The sequence below is a fragment of the Mastigoproctus giganteus genome, chromosome 4 (assembly GCF_048544385.1).
Source record: "Mastigoproctus giganteus isolate SK-2022 chromosome 4, ASM4854438v1, whole genome shotgun sequence".
NCBI lineage: Eukaryota > Metazoa > Arthropoda > Arachnida > Uropygi > Thelyphonidae > Mastigoproctus > Mastigoproctus giganteus.
Genome location: NC_143578.1, coordinates 62,733,892 through 62,750,447, shown reverse-complemented (window position 1 = coordinate 62,750,447; position 16,556 = coordinate 62,733,892). Strand labels below are relative to the sequence as shown.

At 37.7% G+C, this 16,556-nt stretch overlaps 1 protein-coding gene across 1 annotated transcript in view; it reads left to right on the top strand.

Moving 5' to 3' along the window:
• LOC150086785 (metabotropic glutamate receptor 7-like) overlaps positions 1–16,556 on the top strand; it is a 161,742-nt gene that overhangs the window by 135,600 nt on the left and 9,586 nt on the right. Inside the window, exon 3 of the mRNA XM_090371575.1 lies at positions 9,550–9,682. Coding sequence (XP_090227701.1) covers positions 9,550–9,682 — 133 coding nt within the window. The remainder of the gene's footprint in view (positions 1–9,549; positions 9,683–16,556) is intronic.

Below are 16,556 nucleotides of genomic sequence, written 5' to 3'. Positions count from 1 at the left end.
GGGAGCCCTGGGTGGATGCGCAGAAACGAAACGTTCTCGGTTTGCGCATAGCAATCGTTTGCTTTTTTGCTCTTGTCTAAACTGCGCGTTTATTCAGTTCAGTTGTTTTCGTCTTCGCTCTCAGTAATTGATTCTCTTTGCTCTTACAAGATAGGCACCTCCTGTTATCTTTAGTGATGGAGGATATATTCACACCGTGATGGGATTTTGCGCATTAAAGAAATAAGCAAAAAACCCAACTTCCTCTACAGCTTAGAGTAGGTATGAATTAAACGAAATTTGAAAGCAGTAGCTCAAGAGTTTTTTTGGAGTGGAATGTTTACTGATACAACATTCCTTTTACGCGATATTTTCATAGCCTTAAGCCATGTTTACTACAAAAGGTATGAAGAATCCATTTGCAGGTTTTTTTAGTCAACAAACTCTCCACAGCCCTGGAGGGTAGAGATAAAAATTTAGGCTATAAACGCTATATACGTTATCCTCGTGTACAAACCAAAAATAAATAAAAAAAAGTCTCGAGCGAAACCATTAATGGCTGCCCGAATTATTTTCTATCGCGCGATAACTCCAAACATATCCCAAAGTGTGGTAATTTGGTGGATGCTCTCAAAAAATGACTTTTTTTGACTTCGAGAATGAGATTCAAGTCAAAAGAGATGGATATGGAGTCTCTTTTTTCTTTGCAGATGATTTATTAAGCGATTTTATGAAAGCCAATTAAAGGTCCATCGTTTTCTCTTCTCATTATACCACCATCGATTCAAACGAAGAGAAACTCGATCGCAATTGCCCAGATATAATGAGAGCATTGTGGGGACACGATGGTGCATTCCATCTTGTAGACGTCACCACTTCTAGCAGTAATAGATAAAACACGTTGTCCGCATTTAGAAACACCTCCCCGAGGGTAGTCAGAGAGGCTTTGGCATCGACTCAAATTAGATATTCACCATTTCCAATGACGTTAAAGTATCTGCGACGTAAAAGCCACACTCCATCGATCACGTGCTTCTCGGATGGCAGCCTTTAAAGATAGACCGCACTCTGAAACGCGTTACAATTTAATTTCGCCTTCCACGAACTGTTAGCCAGGTGTCTTTAGAGACCGCGTGCGTGTAACCAACCGTTTATGGAATGACACGAATCCAATAAGGCGGCGAACAGCGAGGACTTTGCCACAAGCACCTCCTCCGGGATCACCCCCAGGAGTTCCAAACGACTGAATGAATTATGGGGGGGTGGGGGATTGAAACTCGGAACTTGTCTATTACGAAAACGATGAGATCGTCAAAATCGCTTATAATCGGAAGTAATTTCGGTTCTCGAATCGAGCTCGCTTACAGCGCCCCCTGGCTCTTTCTCCCTTCAACGCCCGGCGTGAAATAAAACCGGCGTACAATGAAATCCCTACCTTTTACCTTTAACCCCTTCCATCCATTCTCTTCGAGCTCGTGCCGCTCTCCCGAACTACGGTTAATTCAATTCACGAGGCAATCTTGTCATTTACCTTCAACGGGTGACGTTTGCGGGCACAAGTGAACGCCGGGGCTACCGCCAGGCACGAGGTCTTTCGTCCCTTCCGGGCGGTGGGTTAATTACATCTGTCCATTTCAAGGGTGGTCGCAAGCGGCACGTTATGTTCCGAGTCAGCTTTTGCACTGATTGAATCGTTCAGCACGAGGCCAGACGCGCTCTGACGTCTTTACGAATCTCTAAAGAGGCACAAACTCTTAGAACCTCTGGAAAAATAGAAGAAAAAAAAGAACTGCGCCATATTGTTAGCCTCCCTGTTTACAAGCATAGTTGGAATCTGCGAAATTTCTCGTCTTTGCTTTTGAGTAAAATGGAAGGAATAATTTGGAGATACCAAATTATTTCTACTCTATATGGTTAGGCAATTTTGGCTATTTGCTTTTGGTTCCTTCTTTTTCTTCGTTGTTTCCTGTAAGAAAGTAAAGTATGTCTTTGATTTTGCAAGCCTCGAACTTCATTATAATAACAAAAGACTGGATGAGCATCGGTCACGAAATGATCATTTTATGAAATGAAAAAAACATCTCCTTTCTGGGATTATGGACAGATCAAAAGATGACTGACCATTGACCACTCATTAATGACCAAAAGAATAATCTAATATATTTTAACATTGCCTACAGATGTCAAATCCATCTTAAATGTGTAATAATGTTGTTTGTATACTCTAAACTTTCGATAAAAATAGTTTTTCAAAGTAAACAAACATCCAGAAAGGTAAGCCATATTTCTTCATTGGTATGGTTTCTATCTTTAGCTCAGGAGATAAAGAAGAAACCATAACTGACAAAAACCTTTAGATCTAAGGGACTCGCACATAACACCCAAGAATTAAGAACCGAAAATGGTTTCGAGAGAGAACCAAAACACTTCAAATTCCAACCTACCAGATCATTTGCTCTAAAACGCAGTAACCATTGGTAAAACATTAACCATAAATGAGAGGGACTGGCGATGGCTTTACGTATAGGCACTTTTTTTGAATCCTGTGCCATTTGAAAAGGACCTTTTTTATATATCTAGGAAGCCCTACGGCTCCTATCTAACCCGGGGTTCTAGATAGTCTATATTCCTGATTAGAACCTGCTCAATAGGTTTAAGGAGAATTACCATTAGAAGAGAGTAAATGTAGATATGTCATCTGTGGATCTCATGCCTCTATTAATCGTATAAATCCATCCAGCCAACCCGAAAGACTCCGATGTGGAAGAAAATAGCATGGACATCAAACGATTTCCAAACAGCACCTGCTTGTTTGTATTAAACGCTCGTTGGTGGAGGCGAGCAAATCCTCCTCTCTAAATCCACCACTTAGCATGCACAACGCAAAGATTACACACCTTCACACGAAGTGCTAGTTATCGAATTCTAGCTTGTTAGACTCAATGGATGGCAGATGTGCAACAACCACTCAACTGGTCTCTGTGGTGACTTATATTTGCCCATAAAGCGCATGCGATGCTATTTATCTTAAGTTTATATTCTCATAAGTTGGTTAAATAAAGCAGACTCCACGGAATCTCATCATTCAAATGTTTCCATCGTGATAGCGAGGCACATTCATATCCTCACAAGCTACCGCGCTCTGGGTACAAGAGTAATGAGTTGCTTCCCAAGCCCCTTTAACATGACAAGTGCGAAGTTAATCACGAAACCGGGCTATGGCAGACGTTAATATGAGCAAAATATTCACACACTTGTCCTAATTGCTTCTTCTGGTGACGTCATACTTCGATCCGTGCATGTCCTGCACCAGTAAGCTCGCCCTTTACAAACTACACGCTATGTTTAATCTTTCCGAAGACACCAGGGCTGAACTCTTTGTTGGCAAGCATCGCAAAATCTGCATGTTTGACACGTCGCTTGGAGTATTTTACATAAATTCTTGGAATTAGAACGCCAGAGAAATATTAATGACAAAAGAATATTGCGAATGTGTTTATCCTTGGGAATTAAGCCGTTTCCATTGGATAAGGTGAAAGGGTGAAAGCGTTCATGGACGTTTTTCTTCAGACAAGAATCCAATAATTCATCGGTTTTGGATTTCTTATTTTGAATTCTGTGTACAAATTCTGGATGTTTTTCCTTCCGGCTTTATTATCATCGCGTGCATTCATTTGTCAATCCTTTTAGCTGTTTTTCCACGGGTTTTTTTCAACTCAAATAGTTTCTAATGGCTACTTTAGAACAGCTTATCAGTGCCCATTGAGGTCAAGATAACGCAACATCATTAAATATTTCACCTTCCCTAGTTTTGACAAGAGCGTGTTTTCTAAATCACTAACCATTCTTTAGAAAATGTTGGCCATTTGAAAGAATCGGTTTCTTATTTTTTGAAAAAAGTCCTTTTATTGATTTCTTTGACAATCCAAGCTGAGCATAGAAAGGACAGAAAGAAAAATGCTTAATAAAGCACCAGACCGTGTCTGTTTTCGAAAGAAAGCACTTTCAGCGCACGTAAAAGATGATAAAGGGAAACTTAATCTCAATTCAATTTTTAAAAAACAAAAAAAATGGGAAATCACTAACAAAATAAGGGAACCCCACAAGGCCATCTAATTAAATTTAATACATTTTTTTAAATAGGATCTTGTATTAAATCGTATGGTAACTGGGTAATATAATTTCAATAACTACAGATCAGTCTGACATCAGTAGTAGGGAAAATTGTAGAGGGAATTTCGACAGAAATCGAATTCTGAAAGGTTTACAACACTATTTTGTTAGGGTTTGCAGATTTGCTTTGTACATAATAATCTCGAAATTATTTATTTGGATTTTAGCAAAGCATTAGATTCAGTTCCTCATGAATGAATAAGATTGTGGGATGGATCGCAGGGTGGCAGAGGGTTGTAATTAATAGTGACTCTTCATAGAAGTGGGGTTCCCCAAGGATCTGTACTGGGACCACTTCTGATTTTCATAAACGACATTGACGAAGAAATAAAGGGCGTGATATCAAGATTTTCTGGTGATGTGGAAATTGGGAAAGTATTTAAGATCAGTAGCAGCACTCCTGAAGGATGACTTGGACGGGCTTGAAGGATGGTTAGAAATGTGGAAGCTATGATTTAATGCAGCAAAATGCAAGGTTTTGCAATTGGTGAGCACCAACTCCAAATATAACTTAGTGGGGTTGAAATAAAAACAGTAGGAAGTAAGGGATTTTGAAGTTACGATACTGGAAGACATTAACGTCTTTGAGCAGTGTAGACAAGCAGCAAGGAAAGCCCCTGGTGTCCTATCGATGATTTATCGAACATTTGCTTGTAGAGATAGGGAGATCATAATCCCAATCTATAAGGCCAGAATGAAACCTGAAATACGAGGTTCAGGTATGGAGACCACACCTAAAAAAAGTTTCTTTCCAAGTGGAAAACGCACTTGGTGAGATCAACAAGAGGACATCCATGTGAAGAAAGACTTCGAATATGTGGACTACAGATCTTTGAAACTAGACACCATAGAGGAGAATTGATTGAGTTGTATAATGCTCTGAGTGGGTGAGAGTAAAATGAATTGGGGTGAAATTTTCAGTGTGGAATCTTCATTGTATAGTTATTGCAGTATATACAATATCCACAGCCAGGGGTTTCACAAATTTAACTATATGATGTTCTATACGTTTTATGACGAACATAACATTGACTATTATTATGGATACTATATAAATTATTCGAGAACCAAGGGCCATATATAAATCAACTGATGGTCTCAAGTTCTAGAATCATTTATAAGGGGGAAGAGATTTATAGTGGATTGTAGGAATTTTTTTAACCATTTGTTAATCACGAGAATAATCAAACATGTACGGGTTACCTCTCCTTGAGTTAAGTTAATCATTACTTTGCCTTTTTCTGTTCTTAACATGTATTTCTTTTCAATTGTCCTTTTCTGTTTATTTTATTTCAAGTGGTTCTGCACTTTGAAAAGTTTTAAGTAGGGACCCAGAAAAAAAAAATCCCTTTAATTCCTTAGTATTTATTAACTTTACTGAAAGCGAAGTATATTAATTGCTTGGTCCCTTGGGATAATACTCCTATCTCCAGGTGGTGGGGGTGAAAAGTTAACCTTCAAGGCTAAAAGTAACCAAAGTAAATGATAAAATATATCCATCGCTCAAGCCCCTGAGTTAGTCCACAGAACAGGACTAACGAAAAGCACAGACAGAACTGAAGTATCCCGAAAGAATTGCCACCTTTCCTCATTATCTGTCCACAAACTAGGCAATTATGAGCTCCGAATTTTTTTTTTATGCAGAAATGTCTGAAAATGTTGCAGTGCCACATAAAATGGTGAGAAGACTATTCTGGAGATCTTGTAGAGCTTACGAATTAGACAACCTGAAACTCAAACTTCGTAGTTATTCCTCATTCAAATCTAAATACTTCAAAAGGTATCATCCCTGAACGGACGTTGTTAAACGTGTCAAAGGAAGAACTGTAGAACCACTTCTGAAACTTCAAGACCAAAACGATGTGCGGGCAAAGCGAAATAAAACCAGAAAATATCGTGAACTCGTACCTACGGGCAATGCAATTCTCAGATTTTGTACCTCCAACTCTTCTATGAACAGTTAAACTAAATGCCCACTGTCTTATACAACCATATGTTCCAAACCTTATCAGATGCTTCAGTTGCTAGAAATTTCGCCATGCTCAAATGATATGGAGAGGATAATTCGTGTGCTCCAACTGTGGGTCAAAAGAACACACAGACTGCACAACTCGAACTGTCCGAATTGTCTTCAAAATTATAAAGACAGTTATCCATTTTTTTTTTCTCTGAAGTTTGAGCTTTGGAAAACTGGAAAAAAATCATAAATACCAGGAAGAAAGGAACAAAATTTCAAACACCGACCCAAAATATTCATATAGAGTTTCAACCAAGAAATACCAAGCAAAGGAAATGAACATGTCTTGCTAATTAGGCTTCGAATGTCCTAACAGTCCCCAGCAGTCTCTTAGAGAATGTGTTATCAAACACCCCAGTTACAGTACCTCCAACTACTACATCCCTTTTTCCAGAAATTGCGAAACTGAAAGGAACCCCACCCATCCAAGAAGACTTCCCAGTCTTCTACAGACATGAAGATTAACGTTGTCACCAACTTTGATGAAACCATTTTAGAAATACATGCAGGGAAGGCTAATCTCACTCCTCGTCCTATTTTTCTTAAAAATGACAAAGTAAAATTGGATTGACATAAACAGAAACATTCCTCTAAAAAAGCAGCAGGAAACAAACTAATTCTAAATCCAACCGATAGACCAGATTTTACAATGGAATCTCAGAGGTCTGCTCAGCAATTTTGAAAAAGGTGACTTCATTCCATGATTTGATTAATCAATATAGCTCACTAGTCATCTGTCCACAAGAAACAAACCTATCGCCACAAGCACCCCTCAAGTCTCAAGAACATGCCCGAGATGAAAGGAAGAAAAAGAAATATATACCTAAGACAGATTTGAACATATTACACCAGGGGGCAAGAAAAGCGGTGAAACCTGTAAACACAAACAAAACATTGTATGATCAGAAGGTAGCAAGGAGTTCGATTGAAGTTAAAAAAACTGAAATGACTGTCCCACCTAAAGAGTCATTTACTCCCATCGAAAACCGCGCACCGTAGGAACAGTCAGCTGTCGCTCCCATATCTGTACCTCCTAATACTCCACCAATTACAAAACAAAGCGGCAGTGAAAAGCCAAAAAGCTTTAAGTGCCATGTGAAACACAAGAAAATGGACGTCGAAGTGAAGGAGGTACCAGACTATTCTGTCGTTTCTCTTTTCGGAGAAAGAAATGGACACAGGACAGTGTCCATACCTCCCCAAAAAGGATTAACCGAAGTCTGAGAGAAACAGTAGTTCAGCAATTCGAAGCCGACCCAAATAATGGCTAAATTCTTAGTGGAATTGTCATGGATTCCGGTGAAATACTGACGACATCAAGACCCTCCTGCAAAAAAGTGAACCAATTTCCTTTTGTTTTCGGGAGATATACCTGAAGGCAAATTAAAACCCTTCCTTGCATAATATTGTTATCATACGTATGGATAGAACTGCAGATGGACCTACCCATGGAGGAGTTGATATTATTGTGAACAACCAGACTCCATTTCAAACTATACTTCTTACTACCAACTTGGAAGAGGTAGAAATCTGCCTTACTGTAGGGTTTTTATTATCCATCTGTTCCATCCAGTTGCCACCTATGACTGACCTCACCGGGACTTAATCTTATTTTGCAATTGCCTTTCCCTTACTTCTCGGGAACTTCGATGGAAATCTCACCCTGTGGTGTACTGCTGACATTAATGGAATGGGACTTGTCATAGAGCATATGCTCACTGACAGTGACCTTTCTCCATTCTAAACGTGAGAACTAACACCTTCTTCCAGTGCGTTTTCTGTCATTGATCTTTCTGTTTGCTCCCCTTATTTCCTTCATTTACCTGGGACCTAGAGGAGAACAAGTATCGAAGAAATCACTTCCCTGTGATTGGCTTGGACTCCAAAGCATTTACCAATTTTTTATTTATAGCTAGCTTTCTTTGAGTACGATCTTTTTGAATTCACTTTCAGTGTCCTTTTTGGAACTTCTATTCAAATAGTCCCACTTACGTATTCTATCGCATTGTGCTGATCCAGTTAACCTTTGAATTTTCCCAAACTGTGGGCCACATTATCCATGGAGGTGACTTATTCCAGTTATTTGCAATTCGTTGTCTGAACTCTTCCTACAATCCAATCTGAACCTCCTCTCCCATAATCGGACCATGTCCCACAGGTCTAATATCATTTTAACTATGAAAATTTCACCTCGCTTGATTTTATTAACCCCTCTCAGCCTTATAGACCTTACGATATCCCTTCTAATGTGTCCAGTTTTCAAGCTCCCTAGCCTGAATATTCGAAGTCTTTCTTGTATGGGCTCTTTTTTGCCGGTTTCACCAAGCTGAAGTGTGTGTTCGAATACACACCATTTACTTGAATCATCCCCAATATGTTCGAACGTATGTACTTGCTGATAATCTTGCAATATTAAGTCACTCACAATGTGTACTAGACAGAAAGGCAGCTTCCAGTATCGATAAATAAAGTAGAATCACAGATGGCACATAATAGCTATCGATTAGCTGAAATGGAATTAAAGGATACAAGTCGTGCAGCTGGAACCTTCAAGCAAGATTCATTTTACTATAAATAGGGAGTGACCATGAAAAGAAGCGAGGGGGAGGTCTTTACCTATTAATAAGCGGTTGCTATTTATTTGTAATATGGTACCGTAACCCCTGGAAACAGCCGTTTCGATGGTTATTTCCATCTCATCGTTTGGAGATGATCACTTCGTCAGAGTATCTCCTAACAGCCATTTAAAATACCAAGATAAAAAAAAATACAAAATGGTGTTGAAAAGTAATATGGTTTCCAGGTTTTGGTTGCTGATCGATGAGATGGTAGTAACCTCCGAAACGGCATGCCCTATTAATAAAAAAAAAATCACGAAAAAATACATTTATTTCATTTGGGAATCAATAGAAACAATGCGGTATTATTTAACGAATAAATGTTTTTATAACATCGAATATTTTAGCAAGTGTGGTCTGAACACTTTTTTCAATAATATTAATACATGAGAAGCACAAATCCACTCCCTAATCTCATCAGTAGTACATATATGAAAGGGATTTCTTCAGTAACTTTATTTACAAAAGAAACTCCTCTCTTCTATCTTTTTGGATTTAAAAACGCAAAATCCTGAAGTAATACCAGCTGGGAAACACCCAATAAGTCCATTAATATTAATGCACGCGCATTTCCATTTCTATCAGCTTAAAGGTAAGCCCGGCCCTGATGGAATAGTGGGTATTAAGAAAACAAACTGAAAATAATCTGCTATCAATTTCCTTTTCTCGACTGTTTTATCTATTTGCAGATCCTCCCCAGTGCATTTACCAGTAGTGGTTTTTTTATTATTTTGATATTTTATTTTTCTCTTTTCGCATCAGGAATCTGCATAGCTGTCTCTGAAAAGGTCACCCGTAATGCAAAATACCAAGATTTTGACCGTATTATCGAAAATCTCAGTTCCAACTCCAAAGCTCGAGGCGTAGTAGTGTTTGTGGACGAAGATAATTGCAGGTAAGTTAGATTGATAAGTTTGAAAATGAATAAGAAATTTTTAGAATTTTGTTATTTTTCAAAAACTAGAATTAAAAGAATTTTTCTAAACAAGTTAAGAGCAACTGTGTCTTCAAATACATGTATTACTAAAAATCAGTTAGTTCATATTTTAATTAAAGCAATCTATGACACTTTGAATTATAAAATATCGATGTAACATTTATTAAAATTAAAAATATTTATATAAAATATTAAAAATAAGAAAAATTTATAAATAATTGTAAAAATATTTAAACACTTTTTAAAATTTTACATAATTTAAATAAGATATGGATAAGATGGTTTTGATTGGTTGTTTGAATTTCAAGTAGACCAATCACATAAAGGGAAATTTTAACTGATTTTGAAAACAGTATTCCAAATTTCTGTTCAATGGACCAATATCGCTAAATTTGAAATTTTTGACTGAATTAGCCGACTTGAGATAAATATGATTTCTTGGAGTAGCTTTATCTTATTGAGTTTGAAACTGAAACAGCAGTTATATCGAACAAGCTGCAGGCTATTAATACCATTCTTAATTCTTTCTTTGATTTAGGCGTATTTAATTAGTGAACATTAGAAATTATATTAATATGCAACACTTTGTTTATTGCAACTTCTACGCACCTGCTGTTAGCGATTCTGGTAATTATTATTACGTCATTTGTAGTTTTTTTCCATTACGTCAAAGAAGCATTTGATCCATGTTGAATGGAACACGGTGGCTTGAAATAAAGGCCCTCTCGTGCCAAGCGATTCCTTTTGAATCCTTAAAGAGTTCTTTCTAGACAGCTTTTTCAGCGTGCATCGATTCTCTCTCACTTTAATTATTTTTCTTCATTTCATAACTTAGAATGGCTCGTTTTGGCTACAAGAAAGAGGCACAGAGAGGAAATTCACCTCCCCGTTTCTTTTTTTAAATGTACCACCCTCGGCTTCTTGGGTATTTTGTGGCAAGACCAGAAACCTGGGTGAGTCAACCTTAAAACAAAATCACGGTATATCAGGAGGAAAGTTATTTGCGGATAGCAGAGTGCGTATAATCATCATCCACCCCGCACCGAGTGGAAAAGGGCCGGGTTTGAATCCTGTCAATTAGGCAAAGAACTTTTATGGGCTTTTTTCACTCGGTGGCTGAGTTAGCCACCGAGTGAAAAAAAGCCCATAAAAGTTGAATTACAAGAATCCATAACTTCCTCAAGGAACAGTGCTGCTGGCCCTCGTGGGGTTTACTATATAATGCTCCACCTCATCTAATGCTCTATCATCTTCGCTGCAAACACTTTACAATAGGATCTTCTCAGAAAATACATTGCACACATCCAGGCTTCATTTACACGTGTACAAGCATCCCCTGAACCAAGAAAAAAATCATTCCATTCCCGATAACTGTAGACCAATGTCCCTTAACAAAACTCTAGAAAAAAACGATACGCCGTCAACTCACTTGGTATCTTGAGTACAGAAACTTGATCACTAATAATCACTTTGGCTTCTGGAGAAACAGGTCATCTGTGATCTCGTGGTTAAAGCTGAGTAAAACATCAGAAATGCATTTATTAAAAATTAACATCTAGTCATGGTAGGTCTTGACATAGAAAACCTTCGACACCACAGTGCCCATCTTAAGAGAACTCCATTCCATTGATTTGAGAGGTAATTTACCACGTTTCATTCAAAACTTCCCTCAACAAGGAATTTTCCATGTTTGCTATCGGCAGGTACACTCCCAAAGCTATGTACGAAGAGTCGCGCAATGCGCTGTTCTCGGTGCCACCTTATTTGCAATACAAGTACATCATATTACCAAAGATATCTCAAACAGTGTGGATTCATGCCTCTAAGCCAATTATCTTATCATATCTTGCTATTCTCAGAATATGAACTAATTATAAAGAATCTGCCGATCTGAATAAATAACCGAACTGTGAATGACACAAAATGGTCACAGACTAACAAGTCTAGAGAACTGCAAAGTACTTCTAACAAGCTCAAGGTGCAGCCTGAATCAGAGCTACACTTATCTAGCCATCCATTTCCAATCGTGACCTCTTAAGCTGAACTGTTAAGTTGATTTTGGATAAGCTAAACTTCCAAGATCGAGTTGACATTCATTGCTGCTACAGTGTGGGGTCCAGATTTATATCCCTAATTAGATTTCATGTGACACGATGGGTACTTCTATGGCAAACTCAAAAACAATAAAATTGCCAAATTTGAACCTGAACCACAATAATACTAGACACCTCTCACAATAAGTTTTCTCTCAAATCTTCAGAATAGGTGATAACTGAAATCTGTCCGAATTTTTATCCTTTTTGAAACAAAAACGACTGTATGACCACTTCTGACTGTTCCAGAAGCAGTCATTATACACTTACTGACCAAAAAAATTAGAACCCTTTCGTTCAGTGTCTAGCAGGGCCACATTTTGCTCATATTACAGCTCTCACGCGTCGCGGCATGGATCACTAGGTGTCAGGGGCAGTACAGCTTCAGATTTGACCATTCTTCCATCAGAACATTGTCAGCTGCTGTATTGTGGTTACTAGAGAACTGCGAAGCTGCACTGCCCTTTCCAACATATCCCAGAAATTCTCTTTGGATTCGGATTTGGAGAATTAGGCGGCCAGGGTAGACGTTGGAAATCATGGGAATGTTCTTCGAACCATTTAGGCAATTTTTATACGGTGGATAGTCGCGTTGTCGTCTTGAAAGAATCCATCCCATTCCTGATAAAAATGAAGAAATTCTGGATGAAGTTGGTCGATACGTTTAGATATCTATTGACGCCAGTTGCAAAAATGTTTCTGATTTTTTGGCCAATGATTGTATGTACCCTTAATCTCGTTGATAAGTGCAATAGCTCAAGTAACGCTTTCTCCAGAAACTCTTATAACAACAACAACTGGAAACAATCCTTCGATTTTGATCTCTCTATCCACCAGATGCCATTAAGGACACTGTATTAACAATCGAACTGTACTTTTATTAGTTTAAGGCGCTTTCCCGACAAGTATATAAGCCAGACAAGCAGTCTCATTGATCGATGATTAGCCCAAATGTATCCTACTGTTTTCATTAATCAGCTTAGACAGAAACAATGCACTTCTATGTCGTTATTACCAACTCGCCATCCAACTGTCATTTCGATTAGAAAGGCCGAGAAATAATCACAATTTTCTGGAGTTTGTAGGAAAGAGCTTCGTCGTTACAGTTTGTTTCTGGAGATAAATCCACTGTTGAATGGACCACGCCGATAAACAGCGGACAGAAATTGTAGCAGGTGCCACAATAGACTTGGTCCCCAGTGAATCACTGTATCCTTTGTTGCTTTAGAAACTCCAGGGAAACTCGGCAATGAACCACACATCACTCTTTCTTACAGCATTAAGGTCCTATTTCAGAGGATAATGGAGCGAAATAAGGGATTTCGGAAGATTGAGGAATGGCTTCGTCAAGTGTGTTCCAATTTAATACGTTCTTTGGCAACTAATAAATGGTGAAATTTAAAAACCATGCGTGTTTTTGTTTTACTAAATAGGGCATCGTAATTAATAACAATTATTTTGTGCACATGCACATAATTATGTAAATTTACCTTCTTTTTTGATAATCCAGCAGAGGAAGCTGTCAATAAATTTAACTTCCACTCATGTATAAAACTATTCGAGAGATTTCGTTCTCCTAATGAGGGGGTTACAATGCTTTCAAATACACTCTTTTGACAGCCTGTAATTTTCAGCATTTATTCAGCCCTTTTCGAGCATCTGCTATTTGATAAATAACATAATCTATCAAAACAGACCTTCTAGAGGTAAAATCAGCACTTACGATAGACAGTTGAATTCCTCTTCCCAAATACCCATGATCCCTCGGAAGCTTTGTCCTTAATTATAGACAAGCATTCTCAAGCATCAGTCATAATTAAAAACTCAATATATTGTCTGCCATTGCGTTGATTCTGCGGTCTATTTTGTGGATGAAAAACCTCCAGCTTTTGAGAGAGAAAAAAACCATGCAACCCTCATCAGAGACTGACTAACTCGGCCAAGTGGCAAGAAAAAAGCATTAGAAATTATTCGCATCAGCGACCGGATTTGAATCCAAATCTTTTCCACCCGGTATGGGGAGGATGGTGATCATAACCACTCTTCTATCCACGAAGACAAATTGTAACGTAGATGGTGACAGCTTGTTGATCGCTTTTTTCCCGATATAAAGTGGATTTTAAATAAGAGGTCTGTCTCTGTAGGTGTGATTGTTAATCAAGAATTAAGAGTGGTGGTCAAAAACTGAGAACAGGGTATATAAAATGTATTAATATATTTTATAATAGCTTATTTTGGTAGTTTGTCTTATAAAATAACATGAAAAAATTGTCAATGTTTTATGCAGTTTATAAAAGTTAAATTATGTTGGTAGGTGGCGGAAGAAGAATGAATATCCAGCAAATCGAACATCGTTCAATAACCAAATTTTTAACTAAAGAGGGCATGAACGCTAAAGAAGTCCTCGATAGAATGGTGTTTCGGGAATTAACAACCAGTATTGCAGGATGGTCAGCAGAGTTCAAAAGAGGACGAGTCAGTTGGGAATGCAATGGAAGTACAAGTGATCTCCAATCCTGAGAGAGTTTTTCCAACCAAACTGTCAGCTGGAAAAATGTTGGCCTCAATTTTCTGGGACACAAAAGGATTATTGTTATTTTGTTACTGAAACCATAATAACGGAGGAATATATGCTAGCCTTATGCCAAAGTTACAAACTACAAGGTAAAAAAATAAATAAATGGAAATTTGGGCGTTTGAATTTTGCTTCTCCATGACAACAAAGCCCGGATTACACAGACAAGAATTCTCGAATGTGAACTTAGATAATTAAACAACCCCCATAGAGTTCATATATTATCCCAAGTGACTATTGTGTTCAGATCCTCACATTCGTGAAACATTTTAAAATTGGTGAAGTGCTAAAAGCATCTGTGGAAGCCTGGTTTCATGAGAAGCTAGAAGAATTTTTTGAACTATTAAACTCTTTGCAGATTAAATTCAACATGTGTATTGAACTTTGGGGTGAATACCTTGAAAAATTAGTAAAACACAAATGTCCTGCGTTTTATGCTATTTTCTCAGAACTTTGACCATCCCTCGTAATAGCGGTTACTCATAAATGTTTGCCGCCGCTGCCCCCCTCAGATGGGGAATCCGTAAATCCGCACCTCTTGTATGTTGATGAGCAAGACAGCAACACTGTCTCGCTCATCCACTAGGTTTTTCGAATTCTTACCCACCGGACTTAATGTTCCGAGGTTCAAAGGAGCCCTGAAAGGCCATCCTATCAGGATATTCAAGCAACTGAAACAGTAATGCTGAAAATGACTCCCAAGTTGCTTGAGCAACCTTTAATGTCTTTGGACAATACTGCATTGACGTAGAGGAAACAACTTCGAAGTAGAAAAGCGTCATTAGTTTGCAAGTAGCTTTCGTAATCTTTTTAGAAGATCAATCCAGGAACTTTTGGGACAAAAGTTGTATTTAACTTCAATAATCTATTTCCTTTAAACTTTTTTTTTTTTAATTCATCCTTTTGTCTTCGCTCCCAATGAGTCTTATGTTTCCTGTGTTGGCTCTCTCTATTGACCAAGTAAAAAGGCGATGACCAAAAAGAAATGACAAAAACAACCATCCACTTATTGAACAAACTAATAAATCTCCATCTAAACTGCAGTAGACTTTCCAGCTCACTCGCTCCACCCTTCCAGCTATTCGAACCACTGCCTGAATGGGGAAACTACGAAAATATTAAGTAACAAATAAAACCCAGAACATTAATCTCTCGTGGAAGAAATTCAAGAACGAATGGTATACACCTCTTGTGGGAATAGAAATCAACAAAGGAGATGTTTCTTCTCTTGTTACTAGCATCGAAAGTTGCTACTCCCTCCCCCACCTCACATTCCTGAGGGTCAAAGAAAACACAAAGTCAATAGGCACAGCGGGAAGTCATTGCACACTGATGGAACACAGTAATTACTGTACCCATTAAGAGGGGATATTTAAATATGTTACGTGGCTTGGCGTTATTCAAATGACATCCAAGGCGGTGAAGGATAAAAAAAAAAAAGTAAATCTGTTTGGTATTCTGATTCCCTTTAATACGCGGTGTGTGCAGAGTTCAGAATAAATTACTCCGAACGCTGCAATGACGTCAAGCGCGAGACGAGAAATGTTGTTTTAGTTGTATTGATTTTTACCAAACTTTTCTCTAAAATAACCTCGCTAAAAACCACATTCCGAGAAGTTTATTAAGAATTTGTATTCTCTTCTTCTGGCACCAAATAGTTTTACGCGTTTGAATGATTGAATAGGAAAGTTCTAAAAATGCTTTTAGAAAACAGCATTCGGGTCCAAAACGTGAAATTCTACGAAATGTTTAATTTTATTTTTCTGATTTTGTTTTATTTTGTTTCATCTATAAACTTCAATTTTATGTATGACGCTTCCTGCATTGTTTAAAAGTTACAAAAATTCAAAATGACAGTAATAAATTCGTTTATAGATTAATTAAAAATAAATGTTAAAAATAAAGCAAAATTAATTTTGGTTTGTTGGTTTTTAACGAGTTAATCGAAGCTCTTTTGTAGCTTTGGTTTATGGTAATTCGCTGATCAATGCGCATGCGCACTTGAGGTGTTTTCTTTTGTTTTTTTTCTTTTCGTTTAGACTCAAATAAATTTAAATCAATTATAAAATTATTATGTAAATAAGAGAAGTACACCGTATAAGGTGAATACTATCCAGGTTTTATACACTGCCTTGCGAAATTATGAGTTTCTATCATAATATAA